At 43.9% G+C, this 21724-nt stretch overlaps 1 protein-coding gene across 1 annotated transcript in view; it reads right to left on the reverse strand.

The window, feature by feature from the left end:
- The window catches only part of Slik (Sterile20-like kinase), a 55589-nt gene that overhangs the window by 16741 nt on the left and 17124 nt on the right, over positions 1–21724 (reverse strand). The window contains exons 4-14 of the mRNA XM_089578693.1: positions 20001–20073; positions 18085–18279; positions 15817–15898; positions 15623–15736; positions 14224–14332; positions 13508–13742; positions 11466–11602; positions 11286–11367; positions 8627–9194; positions 5089–5282; positions 1763–1886 (exon numbers count right to left, since the gene is read on the reverse strand). Coding sequence (XP_089434819.1) covers positions 1763–1886; positions 5089–5282; positions 8627–9194; positions 11286–11367; positions 11466–11602; positions 13508–13742; positions 14224–14332; positions 15623–15736; positions 15817–15898; positions 18085–18279; positions 20001–20073 — 1913 coding nt within the window. The remainder of the gene's footprint in view (positions 1–1762; positions 1887–5088; positions 5283–8626; positions 9195–11285; positions 11368–11465; positions 11603–13507; positions 13743–14223; positions 14333–15622; positions 15737–15816; positions 15899–18084; positions 18280–20000; positions 20074–21724) is intronic.

Consider the following 21724-nt stretch of genomic DNA (forward strand, 5'->3'; position numbering starts at 1 on the left):
CTCGTCAATAAAGCTTTGTAGGGGGCTAGCTGGCCATGCATACTGAGACTGGGGAGCGCTAGATTCTAGAGAAGGAACGACACCAGATAGGAACACCATGAGGCACGAGCGCAATAATAATAAGAAATTTTTGCTTTTTCCTAAACAACAATCACTGTTAGTTTGCGTATAAAGAATTTTTTTACTGTGAAAAATTCAGAAACCTGGATGGCAACCAACCACGAAAAAGAAACAAAACGCAAATGAGTCTTCAAAAATTTTGTTGGGAGCATTTTGCAAAGGATGTGCTTGTTGGTACTTTGAGGCTGAATATATCCAAGACGAACGCTATGGTTACTTTTAATGATGGCCACATTGCCCATGCGGATGTTACCATGACATTTGGAGCTTTGCCAGGACGATGCATGCTGCAACAGTGGTTTGAAGCTGACTGGCAATGTCCTTAAAAGGCAACGCAACTCCAGTGTTTTTGTACCTCCAAGTATTTTATTGACACTTTCAGGTTAAGCTCTCCACATTTTTCTGCTCATTTGTGCCAAATTTTGCAGCCAGGTGTTCTCTTGTCGCAGCGCAAATTAATCTAAAAATTTTCAATTTGTGGCCTCAATCGGGTGATTTCTACGGGTAACCTTGCATGTGTGACGTCATGGTTCGGCACACTCGCTGATATTTGCTCTGCATTGGCTGAAGAACAAAATTTCGCACTTGTTTTTGGTCATTTAAGACAAATAATGACCCAAGCTGTAGCTTACAGTCGGCAGTTTGGCCAATCAACGTGCACATGATAAGTTTTGGGACAGTATTCGTAATGTCATAGGTTGGTATGTTGTGATGTCATTGTTAGACTGAACTCAGTTTTGGTTTCCTAGTTTCTGCTATTTTAAAATACTTCAACTCGGCATTCTGAAAAACATTTTTTTTTTGGTACTGGAGAAAGGGGCCTGTAAAGAATGCGATGCGGTTATCAACTCAAAATGTTAACCCCCATTCAGGAGTTGCCCTCTGAGGAAAGTGCTACATAGCTCTTCACAAAAACTGTCAAAAGCAAGGAAGCAAATAAACAAGGAAAGTAATGATTGTGGAGAAGACTCTCTGGCTGACGGCTATTGAAACTATATATCAACATGCATTTGTTGAGTGTAAGTCAGTAATAAGCGCTTTTTCTTCCACTTCAAAGCCGCCAATTATCTCAAAACATCATTGCAACATCTGACCCTTTTCTCATGAACCAGTTCTGTTAAAAATATTATTTCCGTCCAGTACATAACAAATACAAAGGAGAGCCAACTGCACTAGAATTATAGAAACTAATACAGTGAATTTTGTTTCATAGAACCTTTACTGCCCATTTTGGCTTGAAAAAGTTATGTACAGAGTGCAGAAAAAATCGATTACATATGATATCAGTCTCACTATTCCAAACCTAGTACACCCTGACAAAAAGGGGTCTCGAACATCAGCTAAAATACATCACAGTTCACAGAATTTTGATAAATCTGTTTTCAATACACAGCCATAGGGCTGTATGAACAAGACTTCAAAACTTTCACATCTTGCATTTTCGGCAACTTTCAGTGAAAAATTGGGGCTCTTCATTAAAATAGTGCATCAAACATCCTTAGGTTTTGTGACAAATTTGATCTGAATGAGTGCAGGAATTGCCTGATGAAAGCATTTCAATGCTTGACGTGGACTGTAATGAGAGAACTAGAATTGGATCTCTGTCTCAAAAAGGCAAGCATTAAAAGTTGTGACCCAGTACCGTCAGCTCCTGGTCAAACTTCTTTTGCTGCTGCTCTCTAGCAAACTCCTCTTTCATGTCCAAGTCCTGGAACTGCTTGTTTTCCATTTTCTGGAGCATCTTTAGCTCCCTTAGTTCCTGCTTCCTGGATGTGGGAAAAAAAAAAAAAAGCAATCAGCCTAAACGCCACATAAAAAAGGATAAAAACTGTGATGTAGCAAAACTTCAGAACTGTGTTGAAATGAAATGGCCCCAAAAAGTACCATAGTTACCCAATTGTAACGTGACCCCGATTTTAACGCAAACACAGACTTTGTGAACGTGAAACATGATAAAAAAAAAAAGCACATGAATGTAATGTCAGGGCTGCGTTGCGAAGTAACAAGCATGAGCTCTAGAATTCAATACTGAAGGTTTGCTTAAGCAAATATCTGAAGTGCCTCCGTTGCTTGGTTCTGGGTAGTGCAATTACATACATGAATCATGGCACCACCATGCCTTACAGATTTGTAAAGTTGATAGTGCTCCCAATTTTCAAGCTGCAGTGAAGTTCAGTACACCATTTTTCACTATGTCCCCAATAATTAGCAAAGAGAGGAAAAAAAAGATTGCGGAATTTATGTTCCTCCAGAGCAAAAGGCAACATCAAAGCTGTCCCCACTACCTTACTCCATGAGAGCTCCCACTTCCCGGTTCAGCAGGTAAACACAGGATTTTTTGGTTCCAGCATACGATGATACTGCCTAATACATTACTATATACAGAAGGTCCACTAAGCAGCTATCCCTGCAAAAGTCCATGATGCAATGAAAAATGCCAGCATACGATGATACTGCCTAATACATTACTATATACAGAAGGTCCACTAAGCAGCTATCCCTGCAAAAGTCCATGATGCAATGAAAAATGCCTAGGCAATTTGCACTTCGGTATTATTGCTCAATTTGTGATCTGTTTCTGTATCCACTCCTGCTTGGGCCTCACAGCCTGCAGTATGTCATAAATAAATAAATGAGTCCCAGAAGCAAACGCATAGCATGTTTCCAGGTTTTTATGCAAGCTGTCTCTCACTATGCTAGCTGACCTCAAATTCCAAGTTGGAAGCAGCAGCACATATACAATGGCTCCTTGTACTTCAAATCACTGTTTTTATATCACATATACAGTAAAAGCTCGTTAATTTGAATTCCACGGGGCCGCCAGGTCAGTTCGAATTAACCCGAATTCGAACTAATGAAAGTGAGCAAAAATGTACGCGTTTGAAGACCGGAGGGCATGGAAAACATTTATTTACCAAAAAAATCTGTCATCTTCTTCTGCTTCTTTTCTCTGAGAGCCAGAGTAGTCGCTCGGTCTTCCAGCCCGCGAATGCTACGTAGGGAGTCTTCTTCCCCTTCTTGAAAGCTGAAGAAGAGGCGCGCGACATTCAGCGCTCCCATAACTTCAGCCGCGGACGGACGCACGGGCTCTTGCTCCTCGTCGTCGTCCTCGTCTTCTGCCTCTTCTGGGACGGACTGCTCCCCAACAACTTCAGCGACAATGTCATCGTCACTTCGGACACCGCACACTGCTGCACCGCTGTCTACCTCGACGTAATCGGCAAAACTGACTTCCTGAAGTACGGCACGCACAGCCGCAGGCAGAGGCTCCTGACTTCCGTCATCGCCACTGTCTTGTATATCTTCGGCAGCAAAGCCACAGTGGTGGAAGCAGTTTGCAATTGTGGTCGGCGTGACCTGCTCCCATGCACGCACCAACATATGCATTGCTGTGAGCAATGTGATGGTGCTGCTTTTGTCGTTCTCTGTGCACAAAACCATGCGCTCGAGCATGTGGCGCCTATAGAAACATTTAATGTTTCTAATGACGCCCTGGTCCATCGGCTGTAAGGCCGCAGTCGTGTTGGCAGGTAAAAAGACTAGCCTTGTGGCTTTCAGCTCGGCGTCGACTTTATGTGCCGAGCAGTTGTCCACGATGAGGAGAACTTGTCGTTTGGCTAGCTCCATCCTCCGGTCGAACCTGTGCAGCCATTTTTTGAACAAATCGCCCGTCATCCACGCCTTGCTGTTGGCGGCGTATTCAGTCGGCAGTGTTCGGATGTTCTTAAAACATCGAGGCTTATGTGCCTTCCCGATTATAAAAAGTGGGACCTTCTCCGTCCCGGTCATATTGGCAGCGACCATAACAGTAATACGCTCTTTGCTGCGCTTGCCGCCAGCGCAACTGTCCCCTTTAAATGTTATTGTTCTGTCAGGCTGAAGCTTATAAAATATAGCCGTCTCATCGGCATTAAATATATCTTGTGCCGAGTACCTCTCTAAGTACTGCTGCAGGGCACCGCTTCGCCACGTCGCACACGTTTCCGCGTCTACTTCTCTTGCTTCACCGGACAACACCCGGAAGACAAGATTATGTCTGTCCCTGAAGCGGTGAAACCACCCCTCGGAGGCGACAAAATCTTCCACATTCATGCGCAGGGCGAAATCGGCCGCCTTCGCCATAATAATTGGGCCGCTCAGCGGTATATCCGCGCTTCTCATTTCTTTCACCCACGTGATGACAGCAGTCTCAATTTCTGGATACTTTGCTAATCGGAGCCTTTTCCTGCTGTTGGCGAAATCTTCGGCTTCGTAGGCATCCTCGATAGCCTTTCGATTCCGGACGTACGTCGACAACGTGCTAGGCGGAATTCCATGCTTTTTCGCGATTTCCACTTTGCTGGCCTTCCGTTCGTCCACTTCGCGTAAAATCGCAACTTTCTCCTTCACCGTCTTGGCGCAGTACTTCCCACGCGAACACATCTCGCGGACACAAACTCACTGCGAGCGACGTGAAAAACGAGGGCTAACGAGTTCCAACTACGCCGTTTCCCGAAGGAGCTGCTGCACAAAGACTGGCTGGTACTTGTTCCAGCACAGTAGCGGCGCCCCGATGGTTGCGCCATCTATCGTTCTGCCGTGAAAGCTTCCAACGATGGTTTCCAACAGCGACGCTTGGCGGCGCGCAGTTCGAATTATCGGTGGCGGCGCCAATTTTTGAATGAATTAACGAGCTGTTAAGCGCATAGACTTCTATGCACTGCGGACCGGACCACGACGACTATTTCGAATTATCCAAAATTTCGAATTAACGAGTTGTGAATTAACGAGCTTTCACTGTATTTCATATTGGAAACATGCTTGGGCCTCCTGATGACTTCATACCAGAACATGTAAATGACTGCTGACAGGACTGATTTCAGACCTTTGTGAATACTGAAAGTGAAAAATTTTAAAAAAGGAGCTGTGTACGCAAGGCCTCACATCACAAGGGCTACTGCACTCATGCACACAGTCACCGCTTTTTACCTGAGAAAGTGGTAATCTTTGGCTTGTTTGTCTTCGTCAAGGTCACCATAGATGACTTTGCTGGTGGTAGTTGTCATGACAACACCATCAATTACAAACTTGCGTGTCCGCTTGAGTGTTTTTGGCCGTACTGCATTGTTCTGAGTCATAAGAGCTTTCTTGCGAATGGGGGGTACACTGTTAGCACTACGTTCCTGAAAAAAAGAAAAAGAAATGAAACCTTAGTCTACAGCTTAACGAGAGATAGCAATTACAATGGCAGTGGTGGGAATGGCCACGAGCATTTTGGAGCAAGCTTTGTAACAGGCAAAAATTCAGTTTGGAGCAGTTTCCCCAGGCTTTGTAGCAGGAGCCTGATAGTGAGAAAGGTAAAAATGCAAATACAGAGGGTTTTCAACTAACTTGTGCTATAATAAAAATGTTTAAAAAATGGTGCATGGTTTAAAAAATGACAACACATTGCACGAAGCCTCCAACAGTGCAAGGTTGTAGGCAGTAGTCTTGGCCAGGTGTGTGCATTTTTTATATGCGCCCAAGCTGACGAAAAGTGAGCAAAATTTTTTTAATGCGAGAGCATTACATGGCTTTGTCGCGTCAGCAAAAAATGTCCACAATTTTGTCTGCACGTTTACGCCGTTCTCTGAAGATAAATATGTGAAAGTGTGATTGTGACAGATAGTGTGTGATAAAATGTTACTGTGGAAAAAATTTGGCTGATGAGGTGTAATTAATTAATTAAATGCAAAAAAAAATATGCTGAGAACGACGCTAAAACAGCCATGGAAGTCAAAACAGCCAAGAACATCGATATAGTATGTGAACGTTCTGCTTTCGCATTGCTCCAATGTGGGTCACCGCTTTATCTTTACCTTATATTCGCTTTATCTTACTGCAACTGGATGGCGTCGTCGACTATCACAAAATTGTTGGAACACGCTGCGACACAGTAAACACTTTCGAAGCTAATGATGCTAAATGCAATACGAATGCGGCTGATCGCTGATCGGGTTTTTGTTGATCATGAATGGACGGACAGGGGGGTTGGTCGACATATGATATGAAATTTAAACTCTTGCAAAAAAAATCTGTCGAAACTTTTCGCACATGTAATGAGCCCCCCCCCCCCCCAAAAAAAAAAAATTGATGTCAAATTATCTGGAAAAGAAGTGGATTCATTACAGCAGTAAATGTGGTATTTGCAACCTCGACAAAATGTGTTTCAGGACCCCTTAACCGACCGGCCTTAAAGGTGCACTAAAGAGGAATCTGAACTCGTCTTTTTGCCGTGGAAACTCGATCTACATGTTCCGAGCATTCTTAGAAACTTCGAATTATTGTCCTATGCAGCCGATTTCCATAATTTAAATCAGATTAAGGGGGGACACTGGTCTTGAAAAGAAAATTTTATTAATTTAGTCATAGTTATGAAATTTTCAGGGCACATGTATTTTTGTGCGCTGATTCTAGACATGTCAGTTAATGTCATGTAAAGCAGTTCCTTGAGCACTTATGCACTTTTTATGCAAGTATTTTGCAGAGAGTTTTGAAGAAAATTTGCTGCAGGAAACTCACAGAAATGTATGCCATTGGGTTCTCTTGACACCAAGGAATACAATAAGGGTAAAATTATCATCCTGGCTCTCATAGAACTTGAGTAATAGGGTACTGATGCTGCCACTTCAGAAACAGGAATACACACTTTCCTTCTCATTTCTGAAGCGACAACTTCAAAACTCTATAAATCAAGTTCTATGATAGGCAGGAAGACAATTTTACCCTTATTGTATTCCTTGGTGTCAAGAGAACCCAACAGCATACATTTCAGCGAGTTCACCGCAGCAAATTTTCTTCAAAACTCTCCGCAAAATACTAGCATAAAAATTGCATAAGTGCTCAAGGAATTGTTTTACATGAAATTAAATGACATATTTAGAATCGGCACACAAAAATACATATTCTCTGAAGATTTCGTAGGTGTGACTTCATTAATAAAATTTTTTTTTTTCAAGACCAGTGTCCCCCCTTAAACGTCCTGGCCCCCAACTTTTTTTGAACTTGCCGCAGATGGTAGGAGGAGTCAACCAACTTTTCAGCCAGTCCCGTGGCGGCTTGCCGCTCTGCCATCGGCGGAGTGATACGTAGTAATCGGCAAAAGCAGAGAGTCCACGCATATATATATTTTTTTCTGTGGGCCTAATTTGCGGCTATGTAGCCTCAAGGCAGTCGCGTGGCTATGTAGCCATGCCTGAAAGGCACTCCATGCGTTAGCTGACTCCTCCTACCATCTGCGGAGAGTTCAAAAAAAGGCGGGAGCTGGGACATTTAATTCGATTTAAATTAGTGAAATCGGCCGCACAGAGAAATAATTCGAAGTTTCTAAGAATGCTCGGACCATGTAGATCGATTTCCCGCAGTAAAAAGACGAGTTCAGATTCCTCTTTAGTGCACCCTTAAAAAATCATCAGCAATAAGAAAAAAGTTCCTACACCTTAGCGTTACAGGTACTGGTGGGAACAATAAAATTTTTTGCTCATAAGAGTAGCGGCACGAAAACCACTAACTACAGCTTTTGCTGCCAATGGAAGCCACAGTTAGCATCACCACCTACTCATCAGTGGCAAACCAACAGTGGCAGCCATTTTTCAGTCATCAGACAACATGGACATATGATTGCATGTGTATCATTCTGGCAGCAGGAATGGATGGGTTGACACAGTTCTGATGAACTCAGAACAGGGTTTCCGGACGCTCAGCCAAACAGTGGTTAGACTGAACCACGTGGAGGCTGTAGTGTCAACACTGTGGGATATATAAATATCCTTCACCGCCCCCGCGCCAAGTCACGCGATGAGCGCGCGCGCCACGGGGCATGGGGACAGGGGCCACCCGGCCACTCTCCTCACTCCCAGCTCGGACATGACGTCACGCCTATGCACTGGCTGTCTAGGGAAGGGGTCAATGTCTTGCCTTGAGTGCAACCGATTGCCCAAGGGGGTGGCAATGTCGAAGGGTTTAATAAGGAGCAGCACGCGGCGCGAAGCTCTCTCTCGCCACGGTGCTACTGCCGCACTGCCCCGCCGACCCCCTTCCTGCCCGCGACTCCCGGACTACCACACGCCGTTAGACGACGACTTGGTGAGCTGCTGAACCTATTTTTATCGGATATAACATTCTTCCGCAGTGTGCTTGCCTTGCGTTAGGTTAATAAACTGTTTCCGAGCGTACTCTGTCGTCGCCTATTTCGTCTGAACCTGCTGTGGCTGCGACTCTGCGCCACGGGTTGGGGACACGAGCCGCGTACGAGAACGCCCGCGCATAGCCGGCACGGAAGCTCGCCTTCCCGGCCGGCTGGACGCGGAGTGACCCCATAACACACAATGGTGAACATGGACGTTTGTGGAGTGGCAAGGCTGTCAAGCTAACGAATGTTTGCCTGAGTTTCCAGAAATCCTATCCTGATTCCACCAGAACTGAGCCAATTCATCCATTCATGATCGCAGCATGTGCGTGAGTGCACACCTCTAAGTCCACCACCCACCTTTTCCTTGGCTGCTTCCCAGTCTTCCTTGCGGTTCTCTTTGTCACTGCCACTTGTGCGGCTGCCCACGCTGTCGAGTGTTGATACACTTTCAGTGTCCGAGACCTCCTTGCGACGCCGCTCCACGGGAGGGTCTGTTGATGCTGGAGGCCGCCGAGGTGCCTTCTCCACCCGAGGTGGTGATGCTGAGCCCTGCTGAAGCTTGACATTCACCCGCACCTTGGGTCGTTCAGGAGACAGTGCCTCATGGGAGCCTCCATTGACAAGTGGTGGCCGCTGCTGTGCACCTTCATGCATGCACGGAAAGGAGTTCCGCTTCTCTGGTGGGCCCTCCCGAGGTCCGGTAGTCGACTGCCGCAGCACCAGGCGAGGTGATGCCGGGCTGTCCCGGGGGCTCACCACAAGCGACGAATCCTTCACGACTTCATGATCGCCTACACTGATCACAGACACATGGCTGCGGTCCACTTCACCAGCCTGCTGCTCCCAGCGGCCGGCCTCGCCAACCTCCAATATAGTGTGCTTCGAGGAGAAAGTCACTTCATGTTCCACAGGGGCTTTTGGGGACCTGTGCATAGGCAAGCCGTTTTTCCTTCTTGAGTTGTTATGAACATACACAAATCAAAGTACAGAGGACAAGAAACTCGTATACCTCAAGTTTTCTCAATAATATGAAAGAGAAAATATAGGACCACTGCTCCGAAGACCCTTATTAGAGCCAATATGGATATGGAGAGTGCATAAAGTATGCAACACATGCGTGGCTACTTCTGCGCTGTCCAAAAAAAAAAAATCCGCCAAGAGCATTGGTAGACAGCATGAAAGAGCTGTCTCAACTCTTTCGTTGCCACGCCACTATGCATCAACCACCGGTGACTGACTGATTCGAAGCACGATTTCAGTGCAAGTGGGGCTGCCGGGGATTTATTGAGCTACCTAGCTTGTTACTTAGACAACCTACTTTAGTTTGGGTAGTTTGTATTTTTTCTGCAAGGCAGCAATTTTGGAATGCCCTTGAAGTTCCGGCGTAGTGCGCTTGCGGGACAGCATCACCAGCAGAGGAGGCGCGCGTGAAAAAATCCCGTTTTGCCGCGATTCCGGGGAAGATTTCTTCAGTGCTTGAAGCAGCAGTGACACTGACGATGATATTGCATCGTCGGATTTTGATTCCGAAGAAGAAATTGCACAACCTCAGCATGAAACGTGGGCACCTGACCGCCCGCAGGCTTCATTTTCAGATATTCAATTCAGTATTTGAAAGCATTTTTTCTCCATATTCGTATTCGATTGGTATTAGAAAATTTCAACATTCGCACAACCCCAGTAATATTGGAACGACAGTTTTTCTAAGCTCAAAGTTTACTGAAAGAAACAGTAAATGAGAAAAATAGACTCACAAGATTGAAAATCACCCCACTTCATTTTCAGCACTCCAATGTTCAAGAAATGTTCCCAGCCGAACAATGAAATTTGGTAGAGATGGTCTAAACAGTGATATAAACTAGACGCACAAGTTTCACTGAAATCGAGCAAGTTGTTAAAAAATTCACTCTTTAGGGCAGTGTCCCCCCTTAAAGGAATGACTGTACACCAAGAAAATGAAAATAAGCACCACAGACCCTTTTCAAAAACATTAACATGGCTTTCCACACACGGTATGAAGTTCATCAGTGAAACTTCTGGTTGAAGCTTGTGCAATTCACCATGAAGAGAGCATTACGTGCCAGTCGACCATGCATATGCCAGAGCCACTTGTAGGTGATGCACACACGCAAGTGAGTAGAAAGAGAGCCAGGAGAATGGAAAGGCAGGCAGGTTAACCAAGTAATGTCCAGTCGCCAGAAACTTCACATGTCCCAACACACACACAAAAAAATCCCATTCTGAAATTCAAGCCCTATGAGTTTACAAACAGCCTAAGATTTCATAACATAATGGAACCTTATTTATTATATATATTCCACACAGGAACATTCACATTGTCTTGAAAAGAAAATTTTATTAATTTAGTCATAGTTATGAAATTTTCAGGGCACATGTATTTTTGTGCGCTGATTCTAGATATGTCATTTAATTTCATCTAAAACAATTCCTTGAGCACTTATGCAATTTTTATGCAAGTATTTTGCGGAGAGTTTTGAAGAAAATTTGCTACGGGAAACTTGCTGAAATGTATGCCATTAGGTTCTCCTGGCACCAAGGAATACAATAAGGGTAAAATTATCATCCTGGCTCTCATAGAACTTGAGTAATAGGGTAATGAAGCTGCCACTTCAGAAACAGGAATACACACTTTCCTTCTCATTTCTGAAGCGACAACTTCAAAACTCTATAACTTAAGGTCTATTATAGGCAGGAAGACAATCCCTTATTGTATTCCTTGGTGTCAAGAGAACCCAATGGCATACATTTCAGCGAGTTTCCCGCAGCAAATTTTCTTCAAAACTCTCCGCAAAATGCTAGCATAAAAAGTGCATAAGTGCTCAAGGAATTGTTTTACATGAAATTAAATGACATATTTAGAATCAGCACACAAAAATACATATTCCCTGAAGATTTCTTAACTGTGACTTCATTAATAAAAATTTTTTTTTCACGACCAGTGTCCCCCCTTAAGCTCCTTAAAAAAAAACAAAAAAAAAAACACTGCAATACTTACGGTTCTGCTTTGTCTACTTCACAAGTTCCCAGTTCAGAGGTATCCTTTAGATGGGAGCTGGAGTCATCTATCATTGATAAGCCTGAATAACAAAAAAAAAAGAAAAACACATTGAAACACCCTCTGTGAACAGGTAAGTCAATCAGATCACTCTCATACAACCAGAGTTCTGGCACTCACTAGACACCACCACCACTTCACCGCCTCGAATGGGAGTTGATGCCTGTGGAACTGGGAGATTTTCCTCAGCTTCTGGTGTTTGTGGAGAGGCTTGCCGGGCCAAAGTTGTGGGTGGAGTTCCTTCTGCAGCCTTGGGCCTAGATCAAGCAGAAAAGCACAGCCGTTATACAATTATACAGCTACTGCTTTTTCACCAATAAGAAAAAGGGGGCAAAAAGAAAGAATGAGCTACCAGGCTTTTAAGAAACAGATCAGTGGTTAGACCTGGTTACACAAAATTGAAAAAAGTCCCGAGGTTTTTTGTTACATCCAGGTTTTTGTTACATGCAATTTTCACGAGAAGAGTCGAAAAAACACTGCAGAATGGAAGCCAAAACAAGAAATAAATGCAGGTGAAATTACCTTGCATTATGTTTACAGAAAACAGCGCTAATCGAAGTCGTAAACGCAGAGAAACGTTTCGCGATCGTGCTAAAAGCACGACTGCAGTAGCAGCCGCCGTTACCTGCGCCGTGGCTTGCACAACGCCGCTATGAGTAGGGTGGGAGGGTGTTGGAGGCGGGGAATCGCGGCTGATAGAGGAGAGCGTCGTATGCGACCGCGCCGTCGTCGTCGTAGAATGACTGCCAAAGCATGTGCTTCTACCCACATGTTCCCTCTCTCGTCTTCCCCTCGCTGTCATCGCAGGAAACGGAATCCTTACTTTGTGTCGCGGGCGCTCTCTGCCGTCCCCACTCCCGACGCCCGAGAGCTATTGGCGCCAGAATCATGTGAGCAACCATGTGGCGGCGATGGCCATGTACTGCGTGTAGTCTCCTTTCTTGCTATGCCCTATTATTTTTCGCTGCTTTTGAGCATCAACTGTAGTAATGCCAGTAATGCTCCAAAAGAGGAAGCGCCGGAGATACACCGACAACACTGGAGCACGGCACGTTGTGTAAACTGCAGTTGCCCGTTGCGATCGACGTTCTTCTTATGTCAGTTCGTGCTTTATCGTCATGAAACTTAAGCGTGGTTCTGCCAAATTTCGAGTAACTCAGCACTAGCTAACAGATAGATGGCATAGCCGGTTCGTTATATCAAGGTCAACTCTCGCAACACCTTCGTTACATGGAGGCCTAAAATACATGCGCTTCAATGGAGGCGGCTTTGGGGAATTGAGAAATTTCGTAATATCGAGGAATTCGCAATATGGAGGTTTGTTACATGCAGGTTTTAGCTGTAATGGAATGGTGCATCTGCTCAACTCTACCCTTCTGCCACATATATTTCATACCTGGCTCACTCCATGCAGTGGAGTAATATGAAGTCTGGGTATGATTAGTTCTTCTGAAGCGATGTTGTATCAGGCCACTCACACTGTGGCTTTATGCTGGGTTATTATGCCAGGTGTTTTAAGCTAAGCCGAACTAAGGTTGAAAAAGAAAAATTGCATGCTCTATGTGAACCAACACACGGTTGCAGGCCACTATCCTGGGCAGGTTAGCTTTTCAAGTACTATACAATTTGCTAAATAACTGAAGCCACAGCAGAAAGTGCTTTTGAACTAGCCACCGGTGATCATAGCAATGTAATCTTGCTACCACCTCTGCAATAAATTCATGCTGGTATGAACATACAGTTGATTCCCCTAACGCCTTCGTCACCGAAGCGCACGGAAAAACGGGCCAGGCAAGCCGCCTCACACCGCCAGCCGCGAGTCGCACTCATAAAGTCCGAGCCGTCGCTAGAACCGTCATTACAGGCCATCGTGTACTTGATCGCATCGTTGCGTGCGTGTCTCCGCCTTGATTCCGATCTGGAACCAGCTTGGTTGACCTCACATCTGCCAATAAAGCGCTCCGCCATTGTATGTCATTCCGCACAGTTTCCATGTCCACTGTACAAAGTGGGGTGCATATTTTTCCGTCATATAATCGAGGCTTTCAATGCATTATCCCTATGGGAGATTCGCCGGGCTTGCGCCAATTTGTCGTGAAGCGAGGGTCATCGCGTGAACAGGGGAAACATAATCAGGGTTCCACTGTACTTGCAGAACTCACTTTTCCTCAGGCACTGGAAGTTCTCCCTGGACTGTGACAGGCTCTTCTGGGACCTTAGGAGCTGTTTGGGCCACCACCTTGGGCAATGCTTTTCCTTCGACTTTGTCAGGCACTGGCTCTTCCTTGTCAGCAGCTGCCTGCAGTGGTGGAGGGCTGGGTGCTCTGCCTTCCTTGGTTGCAGGCAGCGCAGGTACCTCTTCATTTTTGGCAACTTCCACAGCTCTGACATCTGCAGCTAATAACGAAAGGCGTGCACGTCAGGCATCATCTAATGCGGACACTTAAGCTTACTGGTTTCTTGCTGTGTACGCTTGCCATCCTCAGTTCAGCACTGTTCTTTAAGATATGCTTAAACTTTCTGAACGACAGTTCATGCTTGCAGTGAAAAACCAGCTTATGATGCCAAGGAGGACTACAAAATCTGCCATCACCAGTCTTGTAGTAATTCAGATATGAATTCTCATTATGAAAAATCTGCATTCAAGTTGGCAGGCATTACTCATAAAGTGATTTCCCCACAGACAATTGAACCCGGCAAGGTAGTACAAGGTGCTCACGTGACTCACAGTCTCACATAGCTAATGAATTTTAGACTCCTCATTTGGCATGCAAATAAACAAATAACAAAATAAAGAAACACAGAAACAGATCCCTGCTACACAAATCCCACGAATTAATGGAACCAAAAACTAAACCAAGAAAACATAGGAACTTGCCTTTGGGTTCAACTGGCTTAGTTTCTCCACCAGACTCATCAATGGGTTCACTGAGATTGGAAATGGTCTCTCCTGCTGTGTCATTTTCTATGCTCAGTGACTGCCGGTACTAAAAAAAAAAAAAATTACAGAAACAGGCACTTAAAGAAAATAGTGCATACAAAGTGCATACACAAGTAAAAAGACAACAAAAAGAGAGGAATGATTATGATGTGAATAGTTACTTAGCAGATGGTATGATTGGATGAGTTGATACAAGTGTTAAAAAAGCTTGTAGCACACACAAAAATGAGGAAATCAACACAAGAAACAGAAAAAAAGAAATAAACAGAAAGGAAGAGAAAGAAAGTGCGCACAACCTATCCATCAGCAGTCCTTAGCAGTCGCTAAAATGTGATAATGTGGCTTGTTCCAAGTATGATGATAAAAAAAAAAAAAAGAGCCCAATGTCTCCATTGCCCTGCGTGATCTTCAGGTAACATTTTCCCCAGCTTGATAAACACTGAAAGTGATAGTTGAACTCCCCATGGCCTAGTCCACACAGGGCCAAAGTTATATCAACACCTGGCTGTTCTGTACAACCTTTTTTTTTTTTTTATTTTATTGCGACAGTGTGCCTGCTGGCATAAAGTAATATCTACAAACATAGATACACATTGGACTCTCCAAGGTAGTCCAGTAACCTAACGCTATATAAACTCAAAATGCATTTAGATGCTGTGACACTCAAAGCAACAAACTCAACAATTTCTTTGACGACAACCAACAAACAAGTACACAACTGTCACCAAAAGTATGCAGGCTATGATGCATTTCTCCTGAGGCTGATACGAGTGACAGAACTCACTTTCCAGAGCTAAGCAGCTCTAGAGGGTTCCCACATAGCTCTGGGGCCCTACTGACCACTCTGCTAACATGTGCAACAATCTGCCCATTCCACACAAAAGATCGGACAACTTCATTTGCAGGCATATATCACACGCACATCAACACCTCGCCAAAATTACTGGCCTCAGTCGAGATTTGGCCAGTGGACAGAAGTGCGAGCGATATGAGTTTGAATTACATATTGTGAGTCCACTGTACACACTGCAGCAGTAACCACGAAACATTGATCAGTATGCCTTGCTATGATGGACAAAAATTGCACACAAAACTGATAGCATGCTACTTCCCTGCATTAACAAAAACATGATCACAGCTAACAAAACTTCCAGCTGTAATGAATGCACAAATTTTTTCTTTCTTGTAATGCAGGTGCTTCTTTGCACAAAACTTGATTGAACTGAAGAGCTTTTTTCTTCTATCATATGGCTTCAAATTTCACTTGATGCAAAGCATTCATCATGCAAAATTAACTGCTAAATGGCCCAAATGTGTAGAAAAACCAAATACATACGTCAGAAATTTCATCCTCTTGCTCTTCAGTCACCTCTTCAACCACCTCAGCCTTGTACTCGCTGATCAGGTCCTTCAAAGGCTTCCTATCTACATAATTAGCTACAAACGGATGCTGAAAAAAAGTAAATTAAGAAAATACTTAGAATCTATCACATCTAGGCAATCCATACACATCTGGACATAATGACGCACCTTCAATAGTTCCTCTGAGGTCGGCCGCTGATTTGGGTCTTTGGTCAGGCAAAGGGATAAAAATTCTTTGAACTCTTTTGACCTGTTGAGGAAGATGCAGTTGCATTAACCTCTCGATTTTTCTTCACACAGGCATGATTTTCTACCAAGCGTATTTCATGGTTGTTTATTCAGAGCAAATTATAACAGGACAAGCATCACACAAGGTAGGTGGCGTCTCCTCAAGCCATCTATTTCATATTTATATCTTTTGTGCTGGGTATTCCATGTAACTTCAGCCACAGTTAAAAAATACATTGTTGCCCGTAAAAGAACACAACCAAAATCACACCGTTGACTACTCCAGAGCAAGTAACACTTTTGTACAGTCGCGGGTAAAAAAGATTAGCACACATGACGGAACACCACAGCGCCGGAATGACAACGCGTGGTGCTGCGGGTGGCGAAGAGGCTGATAACGAGAGTGCCGGGCCGTTCCCATTCTACAGTATTAGGGGGGTTCAGCGGACTGCCACGGACAGCAAAATTACTGGCTAAAAGCAGCGCTACCATCTATTCTTCCCGCGAGTTCCTTTTGACAAACCATCGCGGACGTAAAAAAACAGTAATAAAAAGAAGCCATCTTTGCTCATGATAACCGAGCCAAAATAAATGCCGCAAGCACAGTCATGTATGGTCGGCACTTCAACGCTCTGGCGGTGCACGCTTGATAAAGCTTACTTCCTGCCGTCCCCCCCTTCGCTGCAAACATGGAAACGGCCCGATAGGCAAGTCTGCGTACCGCAGCGCCGCGTGGTGAGATATACGAATTCTGATCGCCAATGATCTGTGCTAATATTTTTTGCTTGCGACTGTACACTAATTAAAGTTAATTTAATGAACACTGTAAGTTCTGAATTTAGGGCAAAACTTCTAAAATGTTGTCGGATGTTCTAAAAAATACTGAATTGTGCTATAAGTGTCTTGTTACAAGCGGCTCCAATAGATGGCGCCAGCCACAAGGTTATTTGAGGTTACTTATGTGAGGTTATTTGTAGTTAACCCTCTGTGTTCAGTGCTAGTTGTTTGTGCAGTGCTATTCTGTAATTATAAAATTGTCGATTTTTGTCCGGCATAAATATTCAGATTCTTTCAATGTGTGCAACTTGCACTACTTCGAACTCCTCCTTTCGATCCATGCACAGAATAGGTCAACCAGCCTAATGAAATTAATGCGCTACAAAGCTGTGCAGTGGGAAGGCGGGTAACCGCTGAGGGGATCCGCACCTTAAGGGGGGATGTGGGGATCAGATCGCAAAAATTGCGAAAAAAGTTGATCTTAGAAAAGTACACCTTTTGGCATCTCCAACACTGTTTCTATGTTGCACTGAAATATTTCACCCCAAAATAAACTTTAAGCGCTCCAAATAAATATATTTGTCATCATCTACACACAGACAGTGTGTGCTAGCTTATAACTTTCAGGCTTGTTTTCTCGAAAGTTTGTTTTGAGCTTAATTAGTAATACCTTGCTCGTGGAAAGCGTAGCACAGCAATGGGTGCATGGATTTTTACCCCGTTAGTTTTGTTGTGATCACTGAAGTGTGGTCTGCGTCAAGACAGTCTCAGATTTACTGTTTAGGCTCATATGTTTTTATTACATGGTAATTAGAGCATGATACATTCTAAACATAAAGAGAAGGTGCATACTGTGTCCTTTAAAAAAAAGAGCAGAGAAATTAAAAAAAAAAATTAAGAGAGTCTTGATTTACACTACACTTCTTAGTAAATATTAAAAGCAGATCTGTAGCCTGTTTTTCTTGTCGCGCTAGGCTTTCCACTAGCAAGCAACATGGGGACAACATAGTGTTACATTACGCGGTGCATGCATAAGGAAGGAAGAAGAAGAAGCTCTTGAGTTTTTGTGAAGACGACGGTCGAGCAGTGTCGGCTGGTGCCTGCAGTAAACGCCTGTGGTTTTAAAGCCCTGTTTTCTGTGTCCACTCTCTGCAATCCCAAGCGGAACTACCCCGTAACAATATAAACAATGATACAAGGGAACCTACTCAGGCTGTCATTGTGAAACTTTATATCTGATTGTTTGATGCTGTTTTAAGCCAGCCTGCCAAATTTCATCACTCTAAGTCGAAAAATAGCAAAGTTGCCTTCGATCCCCTCATCCCCCCTTAACCCCGACTATTACGGATGTTTGTGACAGCAAGTGAAAGCCTCAGATTTCACAATCTTCTTGCTAGCACCATCAATCAGACAACCCATTGGTGAACCTACCACTTTGAAGGCTGGGCCAAGGATGGAGGGTCGGACTTCTGGATCTTGAGCAAGACTCGCATAGGGTTCATTTCATTGTTTGGAGGTTCCATTTGGGCAAACTCAATCAAGGTGATGCCAAGACTCCAGATGTCAGCCTTGTAGTCATATGGATTGTCTCGGTAAGTCTCACATAAGACCACTTCAGGCGCCATCCTAAAAATCAGAAGATAGGACGATAGTAAAGAAGTAATATTCGCGTCCACTCAAGTGCAGCCATACGTCTGCAAAGGAAAGCTATACAGCTGTCACAGAAATTTCGTAGTTTAAGAAAAATTCAACCTGGTCACCCAAGACCACCACCTTTTGGCAGTTTTCAGAGGCCATTTAATAATTTGGAAGTTTTTTCCCACTTCCTTATTAAACGAGGTTTCACTTTACACATGTATCACTACATGGTATTTGCCTATGACCACAAAAAAGTTTACAACTGAACGTTTCTGTTTCAACAGTCGAACGGCGGCAGTGACGTCAAAAGTCCGTATATATCATGTGAGGCATGGAAAAAGAGTGACATAACAGCTTCTTTGCTGTTTTAATTCACTGTAATGCTAAAGCCAGCCTACCTCAATGACAATGAATGGATAAGCAGTGATTATATTGCAGTCTGTTCATGCCTCGCATGACCTATGAGGATCTTCAACATCACAGTGCTGTTGAAACAACCGAAACAGCAAGAGTCAGAAAAAAAAAAAAGACCTGCCGCTGTGGCTCAGTGGTTAGGGCACTCGACTAACAAGCCGGAGTTCCCGGGATCGAACCTGACTGCGGCGGCTGCGTTTCGATGGAGCTGAAACGCAAAAGGCGCTCACGTGCTGTGCGATGTCAGAGCCCGTTAACGATCCCCAGGTGGTCGAAATTATTCCGGAGCCCTCCACTACGGCACCTCTTCCTTCCTTTCTTCTCTCAGTCCCTCCTTTGTCCCTTCCCTTACGGTGCGGTTCAGGTGTCCACCGAGATATGTGAGACAGATACAGCGCCATTTCCTTTCCTCAAAAAACAAATTCATGAGAGAAAAATTCAATTATAAATTATTTAGTGGTTGTAGGCGAATACTACGCAGTGATCCATGTATAAGTAATTTCTTGTGCATTATTGCAAAAAAGAAAATATGCAACCAAAATTAGCGGCTTATACTCCTTTACATAAAACCCTTAGTAGGGTATTGCTATGACCCAAAGCAACAAATAGAACGTGCAAAGTTCTACGTTACACCACACAAATCATACAATGCAACCAAAGCTTTGCAATTTCAATAACATGCAAATGCTGCTTCTGTGGCCACAAAAAGAAACCACAGACCGAACGTAATTAGCAAATTTCTCACTCAATGATTCATTATTGCAGACAGCTCAGGATTAGGATGTACAACGCAATAATAACGAAACCAAAGTTTCACAGGATGCATGCGCGTGCATATCCAGCACAATGAAATGCTGCTATTGTGACCAAGAGCTGAAATCAGGCTACCAAGATAATTGGCAGATTGCTACATTCAGTGAGTCATAATAGCAGACAGATAACAAGCGTGTAAATATGCAATGCAATAATGAGGTGTCCTGCCTTATTTTTCTGATGGGCAAAGTGTTTGCCATTAAAGAGCTTATAGGGGCGTTTCCATCAAATGCTACCCTTCATATATATATATATATTTTCTTTAATAGTCGTTCCATTACTCTTGCACTTTATGCTTATAATTTACTTACAACCTCCACTGCTAATGGCCTTTAAGGTATAAAATGATTAATCTTCAATCATAATTACTTGACATAAAAAGGATAGGCTGGGAATAGGTTAACAGTTATATAACTAACTGGCCCTCAGTTCTTGTTTATAAAAAGAGCTTTGAATATACAAAGCACTGACGTAACTCTTACCAGTAAGGTGTGCCAATGAATGAATCTCTCTTCTGAAGTGTATGCTTGTTCTTTGCAGAAACGCCAAAGTCGGCTGAAAACCACAAAAGCATTGTACTATAAACCACTCGTAACAATACAACTTCATTCATCCAGTCCGTCACTCATGCGACTTAGAAATCAGAGATACCAGACAAGACAAGAACACAAGATGCACAAACGGCAGTAACTACCATGGCTCTTGCTTATTCCAGTGGGTAAATCCTGAGCAAGATCTTGCGGTTTGTGGGTTTTTGCCATCACTGCTGATGGTGCCGCAATTACCTGTACAGCGGCAACAAGTCCCACAACATCATTTACACTCCTAGCGCCCCCGCTAGGCTGATACTCCTGCAAACATCGCGGTGCTTCAATCGTGATGACGCCATCCATCGGTATATAAATGACAGCCACCGCACACGTGTGCTTCTTTTCGACAAAAACATGAGTACACAATGACAGCACATTAAGGTTGGTTGGTTTATGGGGTTTAACGTCCCAAAGCGACTAAGGCTATGAGAGACGCCGTAGTGGAGGGCTCCGAAAATTTCGACCACCTGGGGTTCTTTAACGTGCACTGACATCGCACAGTACACGGGCCTCTAGAATTTCTCCTCCAAAGAAATTCCAGCCGCCGCGGCCGGGATCGAACCCGCGTCTTTTGGGTCAGCAGCCGAGCACCATAACCGCTGAGCCACCGCGGCGGCGACAGCACATTAAAAATAGCACGATAAGCCAACATTAAAGCAACAGATGGAGGCGAAATGCTACAGGCCCGTGTGCCGTGCGATGTCATTGCACGTTAAAGAACCCCAGGTGGTCGCATTTCCGGAGCCCTTCACTATGACGTCCTTCATAGCCTGGGTCGCTTTGGGACATTAAAACCCCATAAACCTAAACCAGTTATAAAGAATAAATCATAACATGGTTACTATGAACTAAAGCCACTTACTAAAAACAAAACAGTAAACCAATCAAGCGATTGAATAACAAAGTAATTTAGATAAAAACTGCAATAATCAAGGAACAAAAAAAAAGTACAAGAATGTACCAGTTTAATCACTGAGCTTAGATAATGATACAGTCGAACCTTGATAATTCAAACTTGAAAGGGACTGAAAATTTGAATTATGCTGAGTTCAAACCAAGAAGAGCCAACCAGCAGGACCAAGATGCTAGTTCGAATAAACTGGTAAACAGTCGTTCCTCGTTAATATGGACAGTTCGGTTCCTGAGCAACATTGTCCATAAAGCAAGTTGTCCGTAATAACGAATTGTGAAGAAAAAAATATTGAGAAAAAAAAAAAAACGCTATGTTAAGGGTTTGCTTTAGTTCACAGAGGTGGTCAGTGAATTTGAAATTAGATGCAATTTAGGGAGTCCCAAACCCATTATCCTGGCTGCCATTAATTGAAACACTGTAGTGCAGTTTCATGCACCTAGTGGTCTACGTATGCATACCTGCCAGGTTCACAGAAAAGGCATCAGGGAGAAAGTAGGGAGGGGAGGGGGGGCAGAAAAAAAAAAAAAAAAAACATCCCAGGAGTCAAGGGATGGAATTTTTAACAGGCATTAAAACCTGACTGACTGACGGACTGATTTTTTTATTTACATTAGAGCAAGAATTGCCTCTTCTGTCCCACCACTTATGTATGCCCAAATTACCAACATGCTACGTTGCTAGCTACAATGATCACTGTTACGAA

Source organism: Amblyomma mixtum, chromosome 3, assembly GCF_055824585.1.
Source record: "Amblyomma mixtum isolate Tamu chromosome 3, ASM5582458v1, whole genome shotgun sequence".
NCBI lineage: Eukaryota > Metazoa > Arthropoda > Arachnida > Ixodida > Ixodidae > Amblyomma > Amblyomma mixtum.